Source organism: Cotesia glomerata, linkage group LG5 (genome assembly GCF_020080835.1).
Source record: "Cotesia glomerata isolate CgM1 linkage group LG5, MPM_Cglom_v2.3, whole genome shotgun sequence".
Taxonomy (NCBI): Eukaryota; Metazoa; Arthropoda; class Insecta; order Hymenoptera; family Braconidae; genus Cotesia; species Cotesia glomerata.
In genome coordinates, this window is record NC_058162.1 from 15,381,959 (window position 1) to 15,409,816 (window position 27,858).

A 27,858-nucleotide genomic window follows, 5' to 3' on the forward strand; every position below is an offset into this window, starting at 1 on the left:
AACAGTCCTCTTGGACTAAATTATCACAACATGCTTTACATAGAGAAAAAAATAATTTTCCATGAGCTCTATAAGGAAGTACTGGGTGAAATAAATTACGTGGAGTCAAAACTCTACATTTAATTAATCCCTCTACCTTTGAAATATCGTTATTGACACAAAGGGTATTACACTCTTTTCCAACATAAACCGTTGGATTACCTATCGGAAAATATCCTCTTTTTAAGACCCACGGATATAAGGAACATACGTCCACAAATTTGATTTTTTCACTATCTCTTCCATTCTTATCTTGTTTTACATCATAGTATGCTTTCGCATTATCTGTACGTCCACCAAAAAAGGCATCTCGAGGGCAAAGTGGTTAATTTTTTTACAAAGTGGTTAATTTTTTTACAAATATAAATAATGCTGTAAAGTGGGAAAGAATAGGAGTTACGGTAATTATTACGTGAAGCGTTCCGCATTCACGTAACAGGATATTGATAGGAAAGGATTGAGAAAGGAATGTGGAAAGGATCATCTTAATTGAAATAAGTTTAGAAGACGCAAGAAAGGCTTGCAGCTCAGGATTGTTTTTTTTTCACGATTAAATTCGCATTCCCAGATCTCAATCAAATTATATTCACCATTCTTAATTTTTTGAGATTGTATTTCCGTATTTTCATACCTAATATCATGGCTACTATGTTTCACATTTTTATTTTTAAATGTTGGTTGAGATTTGTTTGTTTTAAAACATTTCGGACAACCGTGCCAAAAACAACAATGAAACTGATATGCGATCTTTTGTCCGTCTTCATCCTCTCTATAACCGTCGAGTTTAATTCCACCAGGTATTATTATTTCGCGGTTCCGTAACGCATGAATTATTTTAATATTTTGACTATGTTCTAACCATGTCAACCACTCAGTTGCAACCAGTGATTGATTATCAGCTAACCTATATCCTGATCGTGGTAAAATACCAATCTGTTTCTCTTTTAAATAATTTCGCCTGTAAAACAACATACAGGTCGAAGCGATTGTTGTACATTCCGTAAAAGGACATACATTACCACAGTCAAGAATAAGTTTCCTAAATTTACTACATGCTAGTCGTAAAATACTTACATCTAATTTACAATAATGGAGAATTTCCTCCTTAAAATTAAAATTATTATTTGTATTAATTCTATTTTGATACCATTCGAGAAATTCTTCCTTTTATGTCTTCGGCCTTTCGAGTCATTTCAAGGAGAACGCCTCCGTGTTTCTTCTTCTTAATAGACTATGTCTACGCCCATCTCAACAGGGCTTACCGTGACCTTGATTTCCTTTAGAATATCAGCATAAGTTTGGCCGTCTACTGGTTGGACAAGAACAGCCTTAGTTGTTGTCTTCTTTCTCCTCAGTTTCTTAGAGGCACCCTTACTTGACTGGTTTTGAGCTTTAGTAGGGGGGGCTGTTTAATGCTCTTTTTCTTTCTTCTTCCTATTTCGGTCCACTGTAGTCCAGATGTCCTCCCGGGCTGTCTTTTTCTGTGGTGGCTTCTCGATTATTGAAGAAGGGCTGGGCGTGGACAGCTGCCTCTTCTTGTTATTGTCCTTTCCTTAGTGTGGTAATTTTTTAGGAGTGACTAAAAATGGCTGTGGTTTTTTGGTCAGACTCGGAGTTGTTTGGCTCGTTGACGCCGACATGCCTGGTGATTTGTTGGCTTACCTATATGCTGTAGTGATAGATGTAACCAATTTTCTAATCTCATGATGGAGATTCTTTTTGGCTTTTATAAACTCGGCTAACTCTTCGATCTTGCTTCCGAGCCTCTCCATTGGTGACTGTCGGCCTGTAACGGTCGGAACAGAGTTAATTCTTTCTCGGTAGGTTTGATTAGTGACAGGAACAAAGGGTCCTCCACTTTTTGGAGGAACGTTGCTCAGCTGTCTATTCTTTTCTGAGTATTCTCTCTCTACTAGACAGCAGAGCCATGGGGTCTACTCTGCTGTTCAAACGGTCGCTTGATAACGACGAGTTCAGGCCCGTTTGCACGCCTTCCCTCGCCGGCACTGAGGTATCACCCTGCTGCACCGTAGACGATGTTTGAAATTGATCTGGCATTTTCATATCGTTGTTTGCTAGGTTTGGTCCACCCCAAGTATTTAATTTCCTCGGTACCTGACATTACTGCCGGGCGTTCCCCTATCCGCCACCTGAGGAGGCGCCCGATGCGGGACCCAGCAGCCTGACGCGGGCTGAGTCTCGAGTGGAAAAATGTTAGTTTTTGATGTTTTAAAAGCCCTCCCCAAGACAGCTCAAAAAAAATTTTTAAGCGGTCAGTCAAAATTTTTTAAAATTTCAAAAATCGTCAAAAATCAAACTTATTTTTTTAATTTTTTTTCTCGTTACAGTATAATTTTATAGACTAAAAAAAAATAAGTTTCTGAAAATTTCAGTTCAGAATTTAAATTTTGAAACGTTACTCATAATTTTTTTCAATTTATTAGTGCATTAGTTTAGATTTTTTCGAGCGACCTTTTACAATTCGAATTAAAATTCCATGCATTTTCTTTTTAAGTTCCCGCTAAGAAAATTGAAGATTTTCAAAAATCGGGAAGTTATTGTTTTCACCCCGTTTTGCAAAAATCGAGTTTTCATCAGATCTCGACGTTTGAAGGTCACAGGAAGCTTCCCTGACTATCCCTGTGAGGTTGTCACGGTGTCTGTATGTGTTTTTTTTTTTTTTTTTTTTTTTTTTTTTTTAGGGGGGGGAATCCTTTTTACGGATTCTAGGCATAGCTGTTTGGCCTGGATATGTGGCGACTCGACGCAGCGTCATACTAAAACTCGACACTAACGCCCCTACCCACTAAACCCTAAACCCCTTTTCCTTCTTTCCTCTAATCCCTCATGGAAACCGCCGTCAGGCATTACTTCGTGAAGGGAGGATCTAGCTACTGCTCTTCCTTCTGGTGGCTAAGGTGTTAACTACCTTCCTTCTATCTTCTGCTATTTGCTCTTTTTCTTTCGGTGGAACGCAAGTCTTTTGGAGAGGGCTCTTAAAACATCAAAAACTAACATTTTTTCACTCAAGACTCAAAAAAAAAAAATAGTCGGTTTTTTTGGGCCACCCTAATATACACTGTAAAAAAAAACCGGGGTAAGTCCAAAGCGGTGTAGGTGTTTAAATTTGCAGTGCTAAATTCCAACACCGAAAGCGGTGTTAAAATAACATCGCTGCCGGTGTAAATATTTTTTTCCGGTGTTAAAGCGGTGTTAAAATATTTTTAGTAGATTTCATAAAAATCTAACTATTACAGCCATCCTCATGGCGCAACTTTTGAAAAATTTAGTCATTTTCTGACTCTGTTTGTCGAGCTGAGTCAGAAAATATATATAGTTCTAAATTTTATATATGTATATATATATATATTAGACTGGGCCAAAAAAATTAACTATTTTTTTTTTTTTTTTGTATATCGAAAATATTATTTGGGATGACAAAAAAAAAATGTTGTGAGAATTTGAGCCCTTAATATTTATATTAAGAGGTCTATCATCGCAACTTTTAATTTTTTTTTCCGGAACGGGTTTTTGTCTCATAACTCCTAAACCATCGAGGTAAATGAAATAAACTTAGATGTTTTTGAAGCAAATTTAATTGTCTACAAAAAGACTGATTGAAATTTTTCGTCAGATGAACCGTTTTCTTATAAACACGCCTTGAAAATTGATAAGATTTCAGAATTTTATTGTTTAACTTTGGAATTTTGTAATTCACTTAAAAATTAGTATCCGGAAAAAATTCAATAGAGATTCTTGAAGGGAATTTAATTTCCTACAAAAATGTCTCTTAACATTTTTAGCTAAATTCACTCCTTTTAAAGTTATTCAAAGTTAAAGTTGATGTCAAAATAAAATTCTGGTTTTTCGCTGTAAATTTAATTTTTGAGCTCATTGAAAATTTTGATCTTTTTATAGATAATAATTTTATTTTATCAACAGAATTATGAAAAATTTGAAAAATCATAATATATTTTTATTTATTGGCATTGAAAAGCTATTTTCTGCAGAAAATTGCATTTTCACTGTGTTTTGATAGTTTAAAAATAACAATCATGTTGTTTTCTCATTGAAAATTATTTACTTTTTATTTAATACAAATTTATCTACGAGAATCCGCTTTTGATTAACAACCTCCCCTTACTCCCCTTGTTTCATTTTTCGACATCAATCCACAGTACTACTTCTCATGAGATTACTCTCTCATTTTCTCAATAATTGCGTCGCTTAATACGAATGCTTAGCAGAAATTAATCATCAATGATATAGTACACATTCAATAAGAAACAAAATCAAATTACAGTCAACGCTCTCTGTATTTGATTCGCCCGTCCAGGACCATTCTCTGTACTTGACTCGTCCATAAGAGCTGTGTAAATTCGTCAAATACAGAGGAAAAATGTGGTCAAACACAGAGAGCGGTTAAAATACAGAGAGGTCCAATACAGAGAGCATCGACTGTATCATTCATAAAAAAATTTTATCGCACAAAAAATATCATTGTATGTATTTTAATCATTTATATTCTATAAGGAAAACAATATAAAACTTTAGTACATCTATAATTATATTTAACAATTAAAAAGACGGAATAATCATTCAATTAACGTACTTTTATTGCAATTAGGGAATTTTTTCCGATACTCACTAATAACTAGTAATAAATATTGGAGCTGTCTTCGTCTTTAGTAAGGCATTGATTGTAATCTTCAATTAGCGCTACACCACGTTCCGCGACATCATTGACAACAGCCAATTTACTAAAAAATTGTTGACATTCCTGAAAACTATCGATGCTGGACCACTTGTCGACTTCTTCACTTAAAAATTCATGTGGCAAGTCAAAGTCTTTTAAAATTGTTAACGATTCTGTTGAAATGAAGTCACTTACATCTTTGTGTAAAAATTCATGTAAGTTTTTGTAGTCAAATTCATATTTTCTGGCTTTAGTTTTTATAGGGTTCCGATTTTTCAAATTTTTTACCATTTTTTTCTTTACTTCCGGATCTACAGCATCGTCAAATAGAGAAATTATGGCTAATTTGTCACTTAAATACCACAAATGATCGCTCATTTTTTTTAAAGCTCCTTTTGATACAGATGAATTAATTTTATCATAGAGTATCAATTGTTGCATCAAAATTAAGTCATTATTTGCAGCTAAGATAGCAGAAGGTGAAGTGAACCAAGCTTTTATATAAATGACAATTATGAAAATACATACTTGGCGAATACTAGTTAATTCATGAGGGGTCAGCTTAAATTCTGCCCTAAAAATATATATTTTCAGGCAATAAATTACCTTCGACATCCAACGAGCATGACTCATCGCTCCTGGATGTTTAAAGGTGAAATTATCTTTTGGAATAACTCCTAAAAAAATTGACGATAACTCTAAAAATTCTCGGTAATCATTCCTCGGAAGATATTTCTGCAACAAATGAGTACGAATGAAAAAACTGATTTTCTTAATCTAGAATTAATAATTAAAAATCGTTTTTGAATACTAAAAGAACAAGATTTCAATTAAAACAAAGTACAAAATTCGATCAATTTTAATTTAACATAAATTACGAGTTAAAGATAATCACGTATATTTTTGTCTATGTTTAAAATGAATTGTATTCGATCGACACCAGGAAATTACTATTAATTTAAGGTTTAAATTTTTCCATTACACAATTTTTTTAAATTTACCGAAAGGAAAAATTTCTTTTGAAAAATATGGGCATTCTAGTGACAAGACATTGATATGTTGGAAATTTTCAACAATTTCATTTCTTTGCAGAAGAAATCAAAATTTTTCGCACAGTAACTTTTTTGTTGGAAAATAGTTTAACTGATTAAAAATAAAAAACAAAAATACAAATTTAGCTAGATAACTTGAGAATTTTCATTCAGAATTGTTTTTCCAAATGTAGAAAACTTCTTTCAATTATTTGCATTTTCTTAAAAAAAAATTTTTTCTCTCAGTGTATAGTGAAAAAGAAAGTTGTTTTTGAGTGCTTTTGTGAATGATATTATGTAACTAAAACATACCAGCGAATAACTTTCAATAAAATCCAATGTTTCGTCTTTTTCTCTGATAGTACTTTAGCAACAATAGGATCATTAATTCCTGCACTGTATTTTGATTTATCTATCTTGTTCCAATTATTTTTGAATCTACCAAAAATTGAAACATTTGGGCCATTTTGCGTTGGCCAGTATACTTCAAAAACACCTTTAATGAGTAGTTCAATGACGTGATGACGACATGGCAACCAAATGAGCTTTCGCCCTAAAAGATTCTCTAGTTCTACGCCAGCGCCACGATGAATGCCTATTTAATAATAGAATCATTAATGAATTAAAAACAAACATGAAAAATAAAATCTCTCAATTCTAAATACTTTGTTAATAGTATTGATTTACCTGTATTTGTATATGCAGTATCAAAGCACACCGCTTTGACATAATCACTGACACCCCAATGCTTCAAAGTTGAGTTTACTGCTGAAGCTTGCTCAATTCCAGTTCCTGCTCCAATTTTTGGAATGCCTAATAATTGTTCAGCGCCAGACGATGTCAGAAGAATTGGGAGTCTATCTACAACATCTGCGCCAACAATATCGCTTAACAATTTACCATCCCAATGAACTACGTAATTATCATTGAACTTGAAGTCTCTTTTTAACCCTTCAGCTATTTCTTTTCGAAGAAGTATACGATTTCGTTGGATAGTTTTATAGCTTAAATTAACATTCCGAAGATCTATTCCAACGCTCTGTAAGGTAGCTGCCAAAATATATGTAGCATTTCTGTTGCTAACATTTGCACGATCAAGCGCAGCTGCTAAATTTGGAGTGATAATGTTTATTTTTGGTATTTTTTTTTAGACAACAATTCTGTTTCAAAATCGGAAACATTTGAAATTTGACTGATAGTTGACTGCGACGATGTTAGTAACTCTTGACTAGGTGTAATTTCATTATTATTATTATCATTAACCAAATCTATTTCTGAAAAGTATTTTGATATTGTTTACAAGAAAATGTGATCAAAGTATAACAAGATTACATAATATTTAGTTATCAATTAGTTATGCTGAGCATAAAAATTACACAGAAAAACTTCTTGCACCAAGAAAATTTTAAGGAAGACAAAAGTTATTTTGGAGCAAAAAGAAATTTTCTGGGGTCAAGAAACTTTGACTTCATTAAAGAAATTTTTAATCTTCCTTAATATTTTCTTGAGCCAAGATAATTTACCTTCTAGTCAAGAATTTTTTTTTCTGTATACGGTTACGGGAACAGAATAAATTGCAATTATTTTTTCAGTTATTAATTTTATTAAATCAAGTATTATTGTAAATATCAAATATCTACCTATCTCATCGGTTTCCATAATTTCAACATATTTTCTCGAAGTTTCTGGTGAACTGGAGTTATCAGAAATTTCTGGTTGATTCAATAGTTTCTGAGCCGAAAAGTTGTTGATCTCTCCATTCAAACTTCTTAGACCGTTTTTTCCAGCGATATTAAATAACTGTTGAATTTTTTGTTCAAAACTCACTTCTTTTTGTTTTTGAGCTTGTGATTTTATTCTTTTCTTATTGCACTGCAATAACTGCCATTTTTTGAAAAACTAAAGTATTTTGTTAATCGTATTTCGAAGCCCGGAGGTTAAAATTTGTAAATTTTTCCAACAATCTTGAACTATATTTGCAGTTTTTTTTGCACTTTCATTGACTTTTAGATGAAGAACTTTGTGATGATAAAAAAATAATAATAAAACTTCTTTTATAGTGGGAAGTTTACGACCATTAATTTTAGCTATTGGAACACCAATCAAATTAATTTTTTCGGTTGTCATATTGATACAGTTCTTTAATATTATTCAATTATATTTACGTAATCAAAAATCACAACAAATAAAGAGAGTCAGGTTGTAATAAAAATTGTAACAATACTAGAAATTAGACACACAACTCACAACACGAATACTGAGATTAAAAGCGACGCTCGATCCACAATTAACAATGAAGAAAGATGCTACAGTTATCTAAAAAACATAACCTCTCTATTTGTAGAACAATGGAATGTAAGAAATACCGAAAGTGAAGGTCGAACAAGGGGTCTTTTTTTTTAGAAATGGTGATAGATGAATAAAAACATCGTGGCGCTATATAATACGATACTAATAATTAATAATATTGTTTTGAGGTTATGTTCAATCGGTTGGCTTTGTATTAAGCGACGCAATTATTGAGAAAATGAGAGAGTAATCTCATGAGAAGTAGTACTGTGGATTGATGTCGAAAAATGAAACAAGGGGAGTAAGGGGAGGTTGTTAATCAAAGCGGATTCTCGTAGATAAATTTGTATTAAATAAAAAGTAAATAATTTTCAATGAGAAAACAACATGATTGTTATTTTTTAAACTATCAAAACACAGTGAAAATGCAATTTTCTGCAGAAAATAGCTTTTCAATGCCAATAAATAAAAATATATTATGATTTTTTCAAATTTTTCATAATTCTGTTGATAAAATAAAAATTATTATCTATAAAAAGATCAAAATTTTCAATGGGCTCAAAAAAATTAAATTTACAGCGAAAAAAACCAGAATTTTATTTTGACATCAACTTTAACTTTGAATAACTTTCAAAGGAGTGAATTTAGCTAAAAATGTTAAGAGACATTTTTTGTAGGAAATTAAATTCCCTTCAAGAATCTCTATTGAATTTTTTCCGGATACTAATTTTTAAGTGAATTACAAAATTCCAAAGTTAAACAATAAAATTCTGAAATCTTATCAATTTTCAAGGCGTGTTTATAAGAAAACGGTTCATCTGACGAAAAATTTCAATCAGTCTTTTTTTGTAGACAATTAAATTTGCTTCAAAAAACATCTAAGTTTATTTCATTTACCTCGATAGTTTAGGAGTTATGAGACAAAAACCCGTTCCGGAAAAAAAAATTAAAAGTTGCGATGATAGACCTCTTAATATAAATAGTAAGGGCTCAAATTCTCACAACATTTTTTTTTTGTCATCCCAAATAATATTTTCGATATACAAAAAAAAAAAAAAAAATAGTTAATTTTTTTGGCCCAGTCTAATATATATATATATATACTAGCTGACACGTCAAACGTTGTTTTGCCATATAAATAATTTCCTAGTAATTTCTAGTGTAAACAAAAAATAGCTTACTTATTGTGAGTATGTATGTATTATAGAATGTGTATATTGTATGTATGTAAGAATGTGGTATTTGCGTGAAATAAGCATGGAGCGCTGTGAACGATGAGGGAATATAAAAATAACAAAAGGCAAACATTATTTTTAAGTTATTATAATTTATTCCTTAAAATTATATATCATTAATTAAACAATTACGACAGTAACACTATTAAACAATATCAATCTCTTAATGCTATAGCGTGAACAATATTTTTGTTAGTCCATCTTTAGCTAACACAAACAAACTGGATGGTTTACCCACTCGAGAGCATGCCACGTATAATTGTCCGTGTGAAAAACATGGTGTTCTCAAATCTAATCCACAAACAGACATCGTTTGACCTTGGGATTTGTTGATAGTCATTGCAAATGCCAATCTAATCGGAAACTGAATACGTTTGAATTGAATTGGCACATCTGTAGGTATAATAGGAATCCGTGGTATGAGTATATTTTCACCTCTGAACTTGCCATTTAAAATCCTGGCTTCGATCACGTTTTTCATTAATTTTTGAATGACTAATCGCGTACCGTTGCACAGCCGGGGCGGGTTCAAATTACGAAGCAAAATAATTGGAGATCCAACCTTTAATTGTAAATTATGCGGTGGCATGCCTGGCAAATCCAGTGAGTTCAAAAACTCTGTGGGAAAATTTACTGCTTCGCTGTCCTCGCAAACTGTATCAATAGATTTATATGATACCAAGTTCCCTGGCAACAACATTTGTATCTTCAGATTTAAATTGTCAACGTCTACATTTTTTGCCGCTAAAATCGCTCTTTCTGCAAGCCACTCATGATTTATGTACTGTGTGTGTACATCGGGAAATATTTGTTCAATGAGAGTATCTTGCGAATCAGCGATTGTGCAGAAATCGGTCGGTAATTTTACGTATCCAGTTTCATCTATAGCAACTTTTCCATCACCGATATCTAAGAGTTGTTTTGAAAATGTTTCAGCGGATGGATCTTGAAGCATTTGAACGCGCATATTTATTTTTAGCTGTAATTTTTCAACATTACGCCACAATGGAGATGATTTTAAGCAAGCGTTGATCTCATCAGCGTATGTTGAACGTGGAATGACTGGAAGTGTTTGTCTGAAATCACCTGAAAGGACCAACAGAGTTCCGCCAAATAGTTTGTCACTGTTTTTAATATCTTTCAATGTCCTGTTCAACGCCTCAAGTGAATGTTTGTGTGCCATAGTACATTCATCCCAAATAATAATTTTACACCGTTTCAGCACAGTGGCCATGGACGATTGTTTCTTAATGTTGCATACTGCGTCAGGGTTATTCTGAATATTTAGTGGCAGCTTAAATACTGAATGAGCTGTTCTACCTCCATCCAATAAAGTTGCTCCAATGCCCGATGATGCAACGGCCAATGCGATGCCATTATTTGATCGTATTTCAGCAAGAATTAGTGAAATAACGAATGTTTTGCCAGTTCCACCCGGTGCATCCAAAAAGAAGAACCCACCGTGTCCAGCTGAAACTGCGAGCATAATGCGATCATAAATGGTTCTTTGTTCCTCATTCATTAGTGGGACATTTCGGGCAACAATCGCTGCCATTTCTACAGTACTGTACTGCAGTTCACGATTCATTTCAGTATTCATTAAATCAGATGCAGTTCGATTTGGCGAATTCATACCGAAATTACTAAGTGGTAAGTTGGCAATGACAATGCAAAGATCCTCAATAGCAATCAATGCTTCATTGTACATTTCGTCGCTGAATGTTATGGTTAGATCGTGGCACCGTATACGATGTTGATGCAATATATCATCAGTCATTGAATCTTTGTGACTTTCCCATAATATCTGTGCTCGGGCTGGGAAACATGTAGTCAACACTATAGCGAATAGTAGACGAATTTGTATTGCTGTACAGTTCAATGCAGCTTCAGCAAGCATGCATTCCCACTGGTTGTCGTCTTCCAGCAAGCCGAGTGCAAAGCATGCATCTTTATACGTTGTATATTGTTGCCCATTCACTTTACGTATATCTTGAAATGATAATGGGCCAGTAACATTAACCAACAACAGTCGAAGATAAAAGCACTCCGTGTGTCTTGGATTGACTGTAAATAATCGCTCCAAGGCGTTTGATTTAAATAAATTGAGACATGCAGCAACTGGTGAGCCTTGCTTGCGGGGCATCCATGTTTTTGTTTGAGTCCATGTGAAATAGCGTGGTACTTGTTAATAGAGTAATGTTCGTGCAAAGGCACCAAAATCATCCGCACGATTACACAATTCAAAAAATGCAGTGAGTGTAGTTTTAGGTGGATTTATTGCACGATCAATCGCTGTCTCGTTCGTGAAAAATACACGCTGACCGTTTTCAAGATGGATGGCTAACTGAACAACTGCTGGATCCCGTTCATGAATTGGAAAACCAAAGATACGCCAAGCAGTTTCATTGGAGTTGATGTACCGACCAATTTGGTAGAGCGTTATTTCATCGTTTTTATTCACTGGAGGAGCATTCACATTAGTATTTTCCACTCTAAACACAGCCATATCACTGTCTTTATGGACAAACTTGCAAATGTATTTGATGCTCTTCACAGAACTGCAGAATTCAACATTAATATGAGCATTATATGTCTTGCTCAGCAGAGGCGAATATGGCACCACCCAACGATTGTCAATATCAATGTCTGTGTTGATGATATTTTTAATAAATGATTGTCCGCCATTTTGAGGATTTCTTCGACGTTATATTGGGTATCCGTCGACATTTGTGACCGTATCATTAGTAAAATCTTTAGGGAAATTTTTAGTACATTTTCCATCAGCCATGCAAGGCGATGAACTATTAAGAGTACCACATGGACCATGAATCATGTTTGTTGTAACAATATCAAACAGCAGTTGGTCAGTGGATGGATCTGGAATTTCCGCAGAAATGATACTATCGATTTCTTCAGGACGGATTTTGTCGATGAACCAAACCAAAATGTGTGCATGAGGTAATCCTCGCTTTTGCCACTCAACCGAATACATCCAGCAACGTGTGGGACCAAATACATGTGATTTAGTAATGAAACTTATTAAAGACTTCAACTTTTGTCTGAACACACGTGCTGTAATGTCATGGCGATGTATTGCATTTTGGCCAGGCAGTAGCAAAGATGTAATCTCTGGCCATTTTGGATTACATGTGAACGTGATAAATAAACATGGTCGTCCATATTCGCGCACGAAAGTCAGAGCATCCTGTATATATTCTTGCATATGACGTGGACTGCCTACGTACGATGATGGTAAAATGACATGGTTACCAATTTCGGCGACGTCGGCGTTGTTGATAGCGTCTTGCAAATGAATGTACTCTTCCGCGCGCAGCTTTTGTTGATTATATCGTAAGTATCGTAGTCGTTCGCTCTCAATCTTCGCGTACATGTCGACCATGAATTGTTGACAAAGCTCACGACATCGTAAAATGACGTTGTCCAGGCCACGTCTAATCATTAATCGGTACGCATAATAATCCTTTGAGCTAACGTTCTTGTTTGTTTCAGCTTCTGTAATATTTGTTCATAAAAATTAATTTAAATTTATTACGTTCAATAATTTAATTGTTTTGTTAAATGATTAATGATCAAATTAATAATCAATGAAGTACCTGATACGGGATCTCGTTGTTTTATGTTTATGCAATATCCATCTTGTCCCTTACAGAATATTAGCGGATATTGGAGAGCGTCATATGAACGATGTGTATCAGCAATGAACTGAAGATTATTATTTCTTCTACGAATCACAATTTCTCGTGCAGCTGTACAATCGCCAACCATGATTCCAGCAACATCATCAACAACGGGTGCATTGAATCTACGAATATGCTCTCCAGCTGGTGTTTTATCAGGATTAATGACGATAGCGTGATTATCGCTTTGTAATTGGTGCATATGTGATTTGAATATTTTCAACAACTCGTTGTGCTCGTTCAAAAGAGCATCTAGCTCGCTGACGATGCGCCTGGCATAAAGTGAATCAAGGTTATTATAATCACAACGTGCATTCAAGCGATTGGCAAGTGCGCTTCCGGAATCCTCGCCGCCCATAAAGTAGATTTGTAAGAATTTATGTGGTTCGTTTGGCATTGGCAGCAGTGAGCCCATTTTATGATAAACTTGGCCTCTGTAGAATTGAATTGTTGACCATTTGCATTAGTATTTCGAACTATTTCTGTTGCTCCGAACGATGTCATTTGAAAGCATGAATTGAATCTTCGAATTGACTTCAGGAACACGTTAGAATCTGGATCCGTGCCGATAAGTAAGCCGTTCAATGGTTCAGGTGGTGTTTCAATTTCAGGTAGTTGCACTTTTCCTGATGCGCAACACATCCCAGCTGACTCATTTTTGAATTTCAGAGCATGACAATGCGGACATTCCTTGTCCATAGCACCAATTACCACTTTTGAATGAGCATAATATTCAATATCGGGCTCATACTGGAATGCTAGATGCAGGAATGAATCAAATATAAATGCTCGATGTACCTGTTGTCATTGTTGGTCATTTGTTCTTCGTCTATTGACTGTGAAACGGCGTGATTGTCGTTGTTCTAATCTTCTGACTTCATTGCGTTCAGCTCGTGTATCTTCTGGCTCTTCTTGATGCAATTGCGCCATTCTGACACGTGCATCAGTATTTTGTTGCTGGATTTGTTCTTCTGTTCTTTCGGATCTGCTATTTCGCAAGTTTCGAGCTTTACTTGTACTGCGGCTCAAATCAGCCCCTTTGCGTTTTCTTGGCATTGCTCACTGTACAAAACATACATAAATAGAATTAATGAAATTATTTAATGATGAAAAATGTTAAAAGTATAATTAGGGCCAGGATTTTTGCCGCAGTTTTGAAATGATTAGTTTTAATTTATGAAATTATAACAAAAATATAAGTTTTATGGAAAAATTTTTCAAACAAAAGTAAAAAATTAAATGTTATGAAAACATTGTCTCTTATAATTTTTTCATACAACCAATATTTCCATTGACATTTCAAAATAAAGATTCATAATGATTGATTTTTTGGAAACTATGAAAATCTTAATTGTTCAATTACATTTTTTTAATAAAATTAAATTAAAATTACATTTTTATAAGATCAACAACATTTTCGATATAAATAAAAAAAAGTATACTTACAACACAAAATCCGTTGTTATTGGAAACTCGTGTCACGTGTTGAGTATTTTTGAGGTTATAAAATCACTTGATTAACTAATCGTGCAAAATACACTCAAAATTGATAATTTAATTATTATTGATAAAATAGGAATGATTAAAAGTTAATATGAGAGTTACACTGAGATAGCAAAATAATAATGGTCAACGTTACTACTACACTTGATGCATAAACAATAATGATGGCCGACAACTGTGTAGGGAGTGAGAAATAAAGGAGACCGGCTTCGTTCTCATCCCTACTCCGTGCTGTTTACTGGGTCAGAAGTGACACCTGTAGACATCTGGCGGGGATAACTAATTAAATGACGATTGATCAGTTTTCGACCGGAGAAGAAAAATGATTAAATTACTAAAATGGCTATTAAAAAATAAGGGTTGATCGTAGAAGGGTGAAAATTGAGGATTGTATGTATTTTTGTATGTTGTATCATAAAAAAATAGAAATTAAAAATTTTGTCTAAAAAATAAAAAAAAAAAATTTCGGGGTGGACTACTTCTAACATTTAGGGGGATGAAAAATAGATGTTGGCCGATTCTCATAGATATCGGATAAGCACAAAAAATTTCATCAAAATTGGTCTAGCCGTTTCGGAGGAGTATGGCAACGAAAACTGTGACACGAGATTTTTATATATTAGATATATAATATATATATATATTTATACGATATAACGCGGCTTGTCAGCATGATAGCGTTCTCAATTTATATCCGATTGTTCTCAAACTCAACATGCTTTATCTATCGATAAATACCAAGGTTAAGTTCGAAGATGAGCTTAATCGGTCGAGTAGTTTGGAAATGACAGGATTTTGAAATTTTGAAAATCGTAAAAATTGATGTTTGTAAATATGTCTGAAGGAGTAGTAGTAAGATATCTTATGTGTTTGAGTACATTTTTCAAAGATATTATCAAACAAATACATTTCCACCAAATAATCATAATACGCGGATCAAAAGCACGGATTGGAGTTTTGGATATATTTACAAATGATCCACTCATAGGTGATTTCCGTTTCGAAATTGATGAAAAATCGTTTATAAAACTTATTCCGATAACATTAGGGACCTATGATTTTCCTTTATTACCAAATATAATAATCGAAATAGATTCTGAAGATGATGAATAACGATCGAGATACACATTTAATTTACGAAAAGTTAATTGTTGTTAGATATCTGAGTACATAAAATAAAAGAAAATAAATCAATAATAAGCGAGATAATTTTTTATTATCATATATATTTTATCAGTATTATTTAATAACATTAGTTCATATTGAATTTTATTTTATGTAGTTTTGATCATTTCGATTCTAAATATTTTCTAAAATTGAAAATATTATATTTTTTTGTCCATTTGATGTCGGTTTGATTGCTTCTTATAAGTTGCAAGAGAGAAGTTATGAAATCTACTTTCATTTCGGCTGCCGAATGGCCTTTTTTTGATGTTGAAGATATTTTACTCTGTGAATACTTTTACTCACTAAATTACTACTATTGGGTACTATATTCATTAATTCATAAAACTATTAATTATTGAAATGGTAGGTGTAAAATTGTATAATTTATAAACAAAGTCTGTATTACATCGGTAACAATTTAAATAACCACAAACCGAAATTAAAATTTGTTCTGAATGATACTCATAGTGTAAAATGCTGAAAATGCGGGAAAGCGGAGGATCAGATTTTGATCTGGATATCTCAATTAAAATGTGGAAATATTATTAAAAATCAACAATATAAATTTATTTACACTAAATACAAGTTATATTTAATATGTTAATTTGCGGATTGTCTAAATAAAAGCGGAAAATTCAAGCACTGCGTGAATAGTAAAGCGAAGCCGGTTGACACGTGGTTGAACACACTGCCGACACTGGAAAAGCGGAGAATTAATTGCACAAATAACACAATTTATCTGTAACAAACTAAAGCAAATTAATAACAATTAATTTAAGTAACTTAAATTATTAAATAAGCGAAATGCGGTTTGTTAACTATGACCCAGATTTTACTTTTATTTTTATTAATTACTTAAAAATCAATAGAAACAATTATTGTTATCGGTGCGGTGATTATTATTTAATTATTGTATTTATTTAGTTAATAATATTATATTATTGTTACCGAAGGTATGATTAAATTAAGAAATTAAGCGTGTGAGAAATTATTATGAAGCCGAGCGAATTAATTAAAGAGCAAAAGAAATTAATTGTAAAAGAAATTAAAAGACTGGGAAAATTATTCTAAGTTCCGAACAAGATTTAGTATGGGAAAGCGACGAATGGATATATAATGAAAGAAATTGCGATTAAAATAATAAAGAATTGTCAATTTGACGAAACGAGTGGATAGACAATGAAGGAAATTACGATTAAAATAATAAAGAATTGAGTTTCGAAAATAAAAACTTAGAATCTGGCGAGACGAATGGATAGAAAAAGAAGGAAATTATGATTAAAATAATAAATAATTATTTTTAAATGCTCGTTCGATGACGCCGGACAGATGGCGATAAATTTCCAATTTCGTTCGCTTTAAGTAAAAATTTTAAATATGATAAAGTCGAAAATTTTGGCACGGAAAGGCAATTCTTTCTCGGGAGAATTACTCGGACGAATACTCTTCACCAAGTAATTCTAGAGGATGATACTCTACCTGGAGTCTGACCAAGGCCCAGGTAAGTATCGTGAACCGACCGGATGAAAGTGCTACTCCCCGTGCCAAAGCCTTCAGCTGAGGTACCGTAGGTGATCATAAGCCGTGTAGGTGGGAGCGAGGAGGATGCTCTCCACTTGCTCTCAGGGTAGAGTTTAGGACCCCACAGGGATGACGGCTAGTCGCCCTGAGGGGGGAGGGGGTGTTATTGGGAAACTAGTTAGTATTTTGTAGACCGCGTTTTTTGAGTTTAAACCGTGAATACCGTCGTGTATATTTGGATAGAAAGTTTCTATTGTATTAGTGTATGTTGCTTATATTGTTTCTTGATTTTGAACCGCGAATATGTGTGAAAAGAGTGTTCTAATGTATTGTTTATATTGTTTAATTTGCTTATATTGTTTATATCGTTTATTAATATGATCAGGCCATAAATAATGAGGCTTCCTTTTTCTTTGATTTATTTAAAATGAAGTGTTTTGTTTATATTTGGTTATTGATAATGTGATCCCCGTTTATGACCCTGGACTCCGGCGAGCAAATTTCGAGCCGGGGACTAATTAGATAATTATATTTTGAAAACGTGGACGTAACAGATGGCGCTCGAACAGGGACAGGATTAATTTTTGGTAACGGGCCACGTTGTGTAGTTAAGTTTACTTATCGTACATTCATATTATTGTAAATCTTTTGGAACTTGGGGAACGAGAAGAAAATCGTTCCAAAACGCGATTAGCCGGGATGTGAATGTGAATGTGAGGATGAAACTAGAACCATGAATCTCTGATGTAAACCAGTACCGAAATCTATAAGTGTCCGCAGTGTTCTGAGCAATTAAAAAATGAGACCATGCCCTGGAGGTATGAGTCACCGTCATCAAGAATCACCAGTCACTGAAATAGTCACGAAGTTGAGGAACTCGTTGAAATCAGAACCTGAAAAAGTCCTGTGTGCCATTATGTGGGCAGGCACCTGTAAAAGTCCTGTGTGCCACTATGTGGGTAGGCACCTGAAAAAGTCCTGTGTGCCACTATGTGGGCAGGCACCCGAAAAAGTCCTGTGTGCCACTACGTGGGCAGGCACCTGAAGTTGAATCCGAAGCCGAGTATGAGCAGAACTTGAACCACGATGCATCACCGTAGAACAGCCGTGAGGAAGATCCATTCGAGGTCCCGATTGTGAACCAGATTCAGTGATGAGGACACCGGAAGAAGATCCACGTAAAACCGAATAAAGACCCCAAGTTTCAAAAGATACCAAATGTAAATTCGAGAGTCCAATTAGTTACATAGTTTATTAGTACCGAGCCTGTTTATTGACCTGAAACCGTGAAAAGAAAATTATTTTTTGTTTGTAAGCTGAATGACATGGCGTGCGAAAGCCATTTATCGCGTTTTCGTCGTTTTCACAACCATGGAGATGTCAAAGACCAACAAGATGTTTACTAAACTTTAGAAACGGAGAAGAATGGACCAATATCCATAAACCCCAAGTTCATCGACTTCCATCGGAACACCAGGTTCGTTAACAGGCATAACCGGATCAACCGGTTCAACATCAGGGACGACAACTGGTTTGATATCTGGTTCAGCCAGTTCAGCAACTTCAGCAACTGGATCGATGATTGGTTCAGCCACGGCAGGTTTCGTTGGTGCAGCGATCGATTGGGGACTGCGTTTTTGACGTGGGCCCGGATCGACAACGTCGGCGGCCTTCTTGTCAACCTTGGTTTCTGGCCTTCTGGCCAGTTTTAGCAAGCTGGCCGTGATTGGCCTGATCAGCGTCTTGGGCCTCCTTCGTTTAAACAGGCCGTGGTGGGTCTGTTTTACTGTTGTGGTCCCAGAAGTGATCGACTTGGCTGGCAGTCGATCCAGTCTTTCAAAGCCGGGATTGGCCGGATCATAGGGCTCGTGGACAGCCGTTGCGTCTTTTCCGGAGTTAGGGCTCGAGGACGAGGTTGGCTCAGGTAGGTGGCTGAGGACGACGTGAAGTGGTTTGCGCAACATCTCCTCTAACAACCATATTTCCTCCTCTTCGGTGAATTGGTAGTCAATTTTATACAATCTAAATATTAAATAAATTAAAGCTAGTGAATAGACCGTTAGCAAAACCAGTTTTGATGTTACTTTTAAAACAAAATGAGACTTTAACATTTTCTACGAGAACTTTGGCATTTGTTTGACATGATTTGACTCATAACCCTGTACAGACATTTCGATTTTAAGAAACTACGTGATAGGCTACTTTGGTGGTAAAATTGAACAACGTTTTCAATCTAACCCAGTCTGAATTTGCAACTTGATTCTATCAGTTTTCTGGCGTTCCGTTTTCAACCCGGTTCTCCGGCGGCAGAAACTAATTTTGCCTTTTTGGCCATAGCTCGGGTTACACGACGCGGTCCCAGGGTTTCATCTAAATCCAGTTCAGGGTTTTCGCGGTCAATTTGTTCACGGTTAGGATTTCCATGGTCAGCTTCCGGGGAATTTCCCTCATGAAAGGGTTTCAAGTCTTTAATGTGCGCGACGAAAGTTTTACCGTCTTTCGTGACCGAGTATACTGAGGGTCCGACGATATTGGTCACGGTAAAACCCGTCGCGAATTTTTCAGCCAATTTAGCTGAGAAACGATCCACAGCGGACGACAAGTGATGCTCTCTTTTGCTGACCAGATCTCCCAGAAGCTGACCATGGAAATCCTGAGCGTGAACAAAAAGCGAAAGTAAAGAAATACTAATGATGACTTGATGCAGCGAAAGCGTGGAAGCGAAAGATAATAACAATAATGTGTCTTCTTCCTCGTCGACTTGGGGAAGAAGGCCGATTGCGCATGTCTGCTGAGCAATCAGCCAATCACGCCATAGCATGATGTCAAGCTAAGCTTTTATAGGCGGTTAGTTTTTGCGGGAACTAGCGGTAGGCAGGTGCGGCTCGTGAAATTAGGAGTCCCCCAGAGGCGACTTTATCGCGGCTGGGCCTGTTCACTGAACACATAGACTTTTTATATTTTTTTATGTCATACATTTTTTTCTTAACTTTTTTAGGCACAATTTTGTTTACTTCAGTAAAAATCATAAAAATTACACCGGCCCACAAAAAAAAAGTGGTCTGTACTTTTGACCGGACCTACCTATCTTTATGTATTTTGACGTGCTGAATCCGAATCTGAAGTCAGTTTTGCCCGCACACCCTCAAAATTATGAGTAAAATGCAAAAAACCCCCCAAAAAAGGCAAAAATTGCGAAAAACTGCAGTCATCGTTCTCTTCAATCTACATATACTTCATTTTTTATAGATTTTGAAATTTTGTCAATATTTGAATTCTAAGATCATATTTCATCAATTAAAATGCACCTAAGTCATTAACAATCGTGATTAATAGATTTTTTCTCATATTTAAAACTGTAATTTTCTCGATTTTTTGAGATTTTTTTTAAATTTTAAAATGTCAATAGGAAAAGAAAACTTCAGATTCAAATTCAGTGGAACAAAGTACATGAAAATCATACTCAATCTGAATCCAAAAAATTATTTTCATCTCGATAATTTTGATTTTTCATGATTTCTTGCCTTTTTTTCGGTTTTTTGCAATTTTTTTAAATTTTGATGGATCAAGGGACTACTCAACGTTTAGATTTAGATTCAGTAAATTGACGTACATAAAAATCATACTTGATCTGGGTTCACAAAAATTTATTCATCGCAGTGACTGCGGTTTTTCGCAATTTTTGCTTTTTTTGGGTTTTTTTTTGCATTTTACTCATAATTTTAAGGGTGTACGGGCAAAACTGACTTCAGATTCGGATTTAGCGCGTCAAAATACATAAAGATAGGTCTGGTTAAAAGTACAGACCACTTTTTTTTTTGTGGGCCATGTTACGGCCACGCGTAACACATTCATGAATAACTAATCAGTAAAAATCCTTAATTAATGATGGAACTACGAACTACTGTAACACCGTACCCTTAAACAACTCTTTTTAAAAAACATTTTTTTTGTTTTTACATAAGACGAAAGGAAAACACAGATAAGAATATTACTCGAGCGAGATTTGAAAAAGCTTATCGTCTTAGTTGCGACTACTCGTTACCAAAAGGTTCTGAGAGAAAAACATTATTTTTGGTTGTCCCGAAAAACCGCCTGTAAACGCCGGCAAATAACTTCTTATCTAGGAGCCCATTGCGTATGCAGCCATGGGGGAAGCAACCAGCTGCTAAACATGACCTTTAATAGAAATAGCCAGCGGCCAAATTCCACGAACATGACCTTTAATAAAAATATTCTTCGCGCATTCCTGCATAGAAATACTACAGATTATTAAAAATATGTCGTACGATGTATTGCAAATGAATGACGAATGTAAGGTTGCATGAATGGTATGATCGTTGATGTATGGTAATCCATGCATCATCTACTATATCACCAGCACATGAAACTATATGTGCTGTATATCATGTGCAATATATGAAGAATATATGTAACACCGTGTATTTATCGATACACATAAGAATCGTGCATATGCGAAGTAACATATTGATGAATGTATGGTTTATGCATAAAGATAATATATTATTGATGAATATCCTATATTAATAATAGAATAATTAATAATAATGGAATATGAGATGATATACCTTTAATTGCGATATATTTTTTATAGATATCTGTGGTCAATACGGACACGACTTCGTATATCGCATTATAATGCATTCGATTATATATTTGACGCATATAAACGCTTTTTCTAACGAGTTACGTAACACGGCAACGCCTGAGCCTGGCTACGCGACTAGCCACCATTGTACAATGGCGGATCCGCGGATATAAAAACCCCAGCCGCGGAAGCAAAAGCGGCACTCATCGGGAAGTCGGTAACCAGTATTACGGTCCGTGATATTTTTCTTACATTAAATATTTATTTAATTGAATCTACCGAGTGCCCAAATTCAATAGACAAGCCATCGGCTTTAATAAAATAAATATTAATAATTAGAAAGTTACAAATTAGCTTAATTGTATTAAGACAGAAACGGTTAATTATTTCTACGTTTTATATTATGTTGGTTGACAAGTTATCGGCTTAAATAATTAATTCACATTTAAAAATAGTTATTCAAACAATTCCTTGGATCGAGAAAATAAATCAAACAAAAGATATTTCAACTCTCGAGTGAATAATCTGAGCCGCTGCATACGGTTATCCATTGTCCATTAAAAACCCGCGTGCAGTTGCCTATATGCGCGGTTCCCGCCTCCCGAGACACATAATCTTCAGTGATTAGTCTCAAATTTAAGGAACTGATTAATTAATTGTGTTATCGTCACCCGGACGTAACATAAATATAAAATTTGGTGTCAGAAGTGGGATTTTTAAGAAATGCCCCGGTAAACTAGCATGTCGGGTTTGAAACCAAGGACACGAAACGGTAACACACAAAGTTTAGAACCCCCTTTCGATTTAGGTTAAGTTGACCCCTCGAAATTACCCCCTGACGAGCTTCAGGCTCTCCGCGAGTACCTTGAATCAGAAACCGTAACTGATCCTAGAGCGTTAGACGTTTCAAAAGCCCTTCACAAGGCAGAAAAAGCTTTAAAAAGGGCAAGGGAACCAAAAGACAGAAATCCGGAACAACCTGACAGAACAATGGTGAACGACCAGCAACAACAAGCAGAATTGTTGCGACGGCAACAAGAGGAGTTATTACAGCTCCAACAACAGCAGCGAGAACAGGCGGAATTATTACAACGACAGCGAGAGGAATTAACACAGTAACGAGAAGCACATCAACAACTGTTTCAACAGCAAATGGATCAACTACAACGACAGACAGAGGATTTACGGATACAACGAGAAGACATTGCACGACAAGCAGCACTACTACGACAACAACCGCCAGCAGTAGCAAATATGGTAGGAGGACCACCGCAAAACCAGGTAAGAAACAACAATGGTAATAATGATAATAACGATAACAACGGTAACAATGGTAATAACGGTAATAATGACGGCAATGGTCAAGCGCAAAACGTAAATCCACCAGTAAACGTAGTAATACCTCAGTCTATAAAATATGCATTAGAGGCGGTTCCTTATTTTAACGGACATAATATACGGTTATCACATTTTATCGAAGGGTGTAAGGAAGCATTGGCTATGATCGCGCCCGGAAACGAAAACAGCCTCGTATTAATGCTCAGGAATAAACTTAGAGGGGAAGCTAGAAGAACGATACAGGGAACCGCGTTTAATACTCTAGAAGCATTTTTATTTCATTTAAAAGAATTATATGAACCCCCTAAATCGTTATATCAACTCCAGGGCGAAATGGGTCGAGTTTTTCAAAGGGACGGCGAGAGCGCGTTGTCATACACAAATAGAGTTCGCGAATTAGGAGCCAAGATTACAGCCGCGATACAAGCTCAAAAGCCAAATAACGCCCGCCTAACTCCGGCCGAAGAATTAAAATACGGGAATGAATTCCGCGATTGTTTTATTCAAGGATTAAAACCGGAGATAGAACAACGTATCGATGATAGGGGTACTTTCGCGGAAGTATTACTAGATGCTGTTAAAATTGAGAAAGAAATCCGCGCAAGAGACTTGCTGAGGGGCAAAAACTCCTCGCGACGCGATATCAACTATTCCGCCCCAAATCCTGAGTACGATTTACAAAAAAAAGTAGCATTTGTAGACAGCCAACCCATAGCTTGCCAAATTTGTAATACTAAGGGACACCCCGCTCGAGAATGTCCTTATTATGACCATGATGACGAACTCGTGTATCCAAGTATTAACCCTGAGAATAATAACCAAGGCAACGGAAATCTTAATCGGTCATATTTTTCTGATAACAAAAATTCAAATAACTATAGAAAATTTGATAACAATAATAGAAGTCAAGTTAATAATTCAGAGCGTAACAATAATAGTAACAATTATAACAATAAAAATTTTAATCAAGGCCCTTACGGTTACAGAGAAAATAATTCCAGTTCGTATGACAATCATAATAATAATAATACTGGTAATCGCAATCGGGAATCTTACATGAGAAACTTGAATAAGAATAATCCTAGTTCTTTCAAGGATCATTTTAATAACCATGCAAATCTGTTTGTGATAAATAACAGAAATAGTTGGGATAATTGTAATGAACCTGACTGTGAGCCAATAGGACCGACGGATAACCAAACACTCAGGGAACTGATTTGTTATTATTGTAAACTGCCTGTACACTTTATAGGAGATTGCGCGAAAAGATGGGAATTGAATAATCGTAGTAAGGATCTAGAACTTCCACCGGGTCCTCCAAATTATATGCGTAATGGTAACAATGAATCGGGAAATAGTCAACCCCTCCCGCGACAGGGGGCAGCGCGGGAATTCGAGGGACAGCAACGCCCTGTATTACAAGTGATTTTGGAAGAAGTAAACGGGAAATATTACCAGACGAGTACGAGTGGCAGTCGTAAATTTAAAACGCGACGGTGAGGCCCCGACTATTGGTTTTGCAGCCAGGGAGCTAATAGATTTTACCATACTAATGATTGATACAGAATGCGAATTGAATTTATTGAAAACTGAAATGGTAGATCCAAACACATGGGTAAATCGTAATGAAATCCTTAAACTAAATGGTATAACCGCTGAAAACGTCTTCACTCTCGGTAAAATCGAAACGGAAATTTTCGGAATTCCAATTATTTTTCATTTAGTCCCTAACAAATTCCCTATTAAAAGAGATGGTATTCTAGGGTCGAAATTTTTAGAGGACAATTTCACGGATGTTTGCTACTCGCAAAAGTGCTTAAAAATAAGAGACAAACTAATTAAGTTCGAACACGAGGAAACCATCCTGGTCCCTCCACGGTCAAGAACAAGGTTTTACGTGCGGGTCACCAATCTAAATGTAAAAACTGGATACGTTAAACAATTAAAATATGATGAGGGAATTTATGTGAGAAGAGCACTTGTCACAAATCGGAATGGCAAGGCTTACATGGTTATTGTCAATACGACACATAGGGAGGTAGAAGTAATTGTACCGGTGGTCACATTAGAACCGTATAGAGAATTGAGCATTGGTAAAATTAATTTTGGGTGTGATAATGAGACCCCAGGAATTTTTGGTAATGGCCAGAGGGCCGATGATAATTTTTATAATGGCGAGGGAGCCGATAATGATTTTTGTACTGGCCGGAGTGCCGACAATGATAAACCTAGTTATGTAAGGGGTAAGGTTAAGAATAGTGTTCGTATTGTTGATAATAGTGCAGCCTCGATTTCTGGTATAGGTACAAGCCCGATTATTTCAGATAATTTTATAATGTCAGATAATGATTCTCCCTCCAATTCAAACCCCTCTCGTAAAAATAAGGAACCAGGAAAAAGTAGTGCGCTTGACCTTGATAGACCACGAACAGACAAAGAGATAGAAATTAACGTATCAAATAAAAAACTAACCGTTAGAAATAATCAACAAATTAATAGTCGGAGGTTAATTAAAATTTATGACGAACTGATTGCGAATACACAGGAAAATGATTCGATAGATTATAAAGTATCAATTAATAATAAGAGTCCTGAGAAAAATTTTGAGAACAATGATAAAAATAATAAATTAATTAATGATTGGAAATTAGTTAATGAAGAAGAAGTAGTGGGGGAATTAAGCGAAAGTAAATCGAGAGATCATTACGTTAATAAATTTGACGTACTATGCCATAACGTTGAAATTAATGATAAATGGTTAATTAAAAATGATATTAATAATAAGAGTAATGAACAAATGTTGTTACATAAAGATTTTTGTCGTGAATCCAGTGGTGATATTGATAATTATAGTAAATTGTTAAGTAGGAATGAGGTTGATAATCGGAGCTCTGAGGAAATATTTGAAAACGATAGTAAAAGGGATGAATTAATTAACGAATTGAGATTAATTGATAACAATGTTAATAATAATGAAGTAGTGGGGGACTTAAGCGGAAATAACGTTGATGAGGAACGGAATAACCTTGAAAATGATATTAATGACAAATTCTTAGTTAGAAATAATATTAATGATGGGAGTAATAATGATTTTTGTAATAATGTTGATGTTGATGGTGGGAAGAAGATTGATTTTTGTAATAGTATTGATGCTGATGATGAATTATTGATTGGAAATAATACTGATAGGAAGAATAATGATATTTGCAATAATGTTAATATTGATGATGAATTATTAGATAAAAATGGTACTGAGAATGAAGGTAATAATGACCAAACATTGTCGAATAAAGATTTTTGCCGCGAATTAAGTAATAAGGGAGAGATTAATAATAATTTGTTAAATAAAAATGATATTGGTAGTGGGAGTAACAATGACCAAATGTTGTTAAGTAAAGATTCTTGTCGCGAATTGAATAATTATAATGCTTTTGAGAACCTCTTAATGAATAATAATATGAATCATGAGAATAACAATAAGAGTGTATTAATTAATAATGATTTTTATTATGAACCAGATAATACTGGTGAAATTGTCGATAAAATATTGATTAATAACGAGATCAGTAATGAAAATATGTTAGTTATTAATAACCTAAGTAACCACGATGATATTATTGAAGGTGACCCTTATAAAGAATTAGGTAATTTGGATAAAAATGTTGGGAACGATTCGATTAATAACAATAATTTAAGTAAATATTACGCAAGGTCGGGAGGTAATAATGTTGGTAATAGTTTAATTAATAATGATTTTGTTGATAATTCGGTTAACAGTAAGGTTAATAATGACTTGTTTAATGTTGATAAAAAATGTACCTGAAGTTCCAAACGTTCGTAAAAAAAAATAGTATTTTTTAAGAATAAGAACACTAGATCGGGTTAGCAAGCTGATTTTTATTGAGCTTCTTCATTTTCAACCTAGAAAGCCACAAAAAAATCATCAACCCTCTAAGACCTCCGGAACAACCCCTAACATCCACCCTTATGTTATAAAAATTCGTATGGCCTCGGCTAATTGGGTTAGCAAGCTGATTTTTTATGAGCTTCTTCATTTCAAATCTATAAAGCTTTAAAAAAATCATCGACCCTATAGGACCTCCGGAACAACCCCTAACACCCACCCTAATGTTAAAAAATTCGTATGGCCTCGGCTGATTGGGTTAGCAAGCTCATTTTTTATGAGCTTCTTCATTTCAAACCTATGAAGCCTTAAAAAAATCATCAACCCCCTCAGACCTATTGACACCGAGTAACAGCCTCATAAAGAGCGTTTTTTTACTGAAATGACAAAAATTTGACAGTGAAAAATTCATGTCTCGGTGTCCACAGTAGGTTAAGTAAAAACAATCAGTGGAAATCATAGAGTGTACTCTTATAAAGATTTCCATAGCCATAATCGATCGATCGACCCCATAGACACCGAGTAAAAGCTCCATAAAGGGCGTTTTTTACTAAAATGATAGAAATTTGACAGTTAAAAATTCATTTCTCGGTGTCCACTGGAGATTAAGGAAAAAAACTCATGAAAATCTCAGAATACACTCTAAGAAATATTTCCACAGCCTTAATCGATCGATCGACCCCATAGACACCGAGTAAAAGCCCCACACAGGGCGTTTTTTACTGAAATGACAAAAATTTGAGAGTTAAAAATTCATGTCTCGGTGTCGACCAAAGATTAAGGATAAAAACTCATGGAAATCATAGAGTATACTCTTATAAAGATTTC

General features: G+C 34.9%; 2 protein-coding genes across 2 annotated transcripts; both read right to left on the reverse strand.

Moving 5' to 3' along the window:
• Positions 1-4,633: 4,633 nt before the first annotated feature.
• LOC123265049 lies at positions 4,634-6,118 on the reverse strand. The gene is made up of 2 exons (XM_044728631.1): positions 6,079-6,118; positions 4,634-5,470 (listed from the first exon to the last, which is right to left on the reverse strand). Exon 2 carries the CDS (start codon positions 5,366-5,368, stop codon positions 4,694-4,696), a length of 675 nt encoding a protein of 224 aa, XP_044584566.1. The 5' UTR covers positions 5,369-5,470; positions 6,079-6,118; the 3' UTR covers positions 4,634-4,693.
• Positions 6,119-11,377: 5,259 nt separating this feature from the next.
• Positions 11,378-13,746, reverse strand: LOC123265044. The gene is made up of 2 exons (XM_044728626.1): positions 12,905-13,746; positions 11,378-12,803 (listed from the first exon to the last, which is right to left on the reverse strand). Exons 1-2 carry the CDS (start codon positions 13,401-13,403, stop codon positions 11,995-11,997), a joined length of 1,308 nt encoding a protein of 435 aa, XP_044584561.1. The 5' UTR covers positions 13,404-13,746; the 3' UTR covers positions 11,378-11,994.
• Between the last annotated feature and the right edge of the window lie 14,112 nt (positions 13,747-27,858).

Excerpts from the sequence above, each read along its gene's own strand:
- LOC123265049 (XM_044728631.1), bottom strand. The coding sequence starts at position 5,368 with ATGAGTCATGCTCGTTGGATGTCGAAGGTAATTTATTGCCTGAAAATA.
- LOC123265044 (XM_044728626.1), bottom strand. The coding sequence starts at position 13,403 with ATGGGCTCACTGCTGCCAATGCCAAACGAACCACATAAATTCTTACAA. Across the intron at positions 12,804-12,904 it reads ACAACGAGATCCCGTATCAG|AAGCTGAAACAAACAAGAAC; the intron begins GTACTTCATTGA and ends CAAATATTACAG.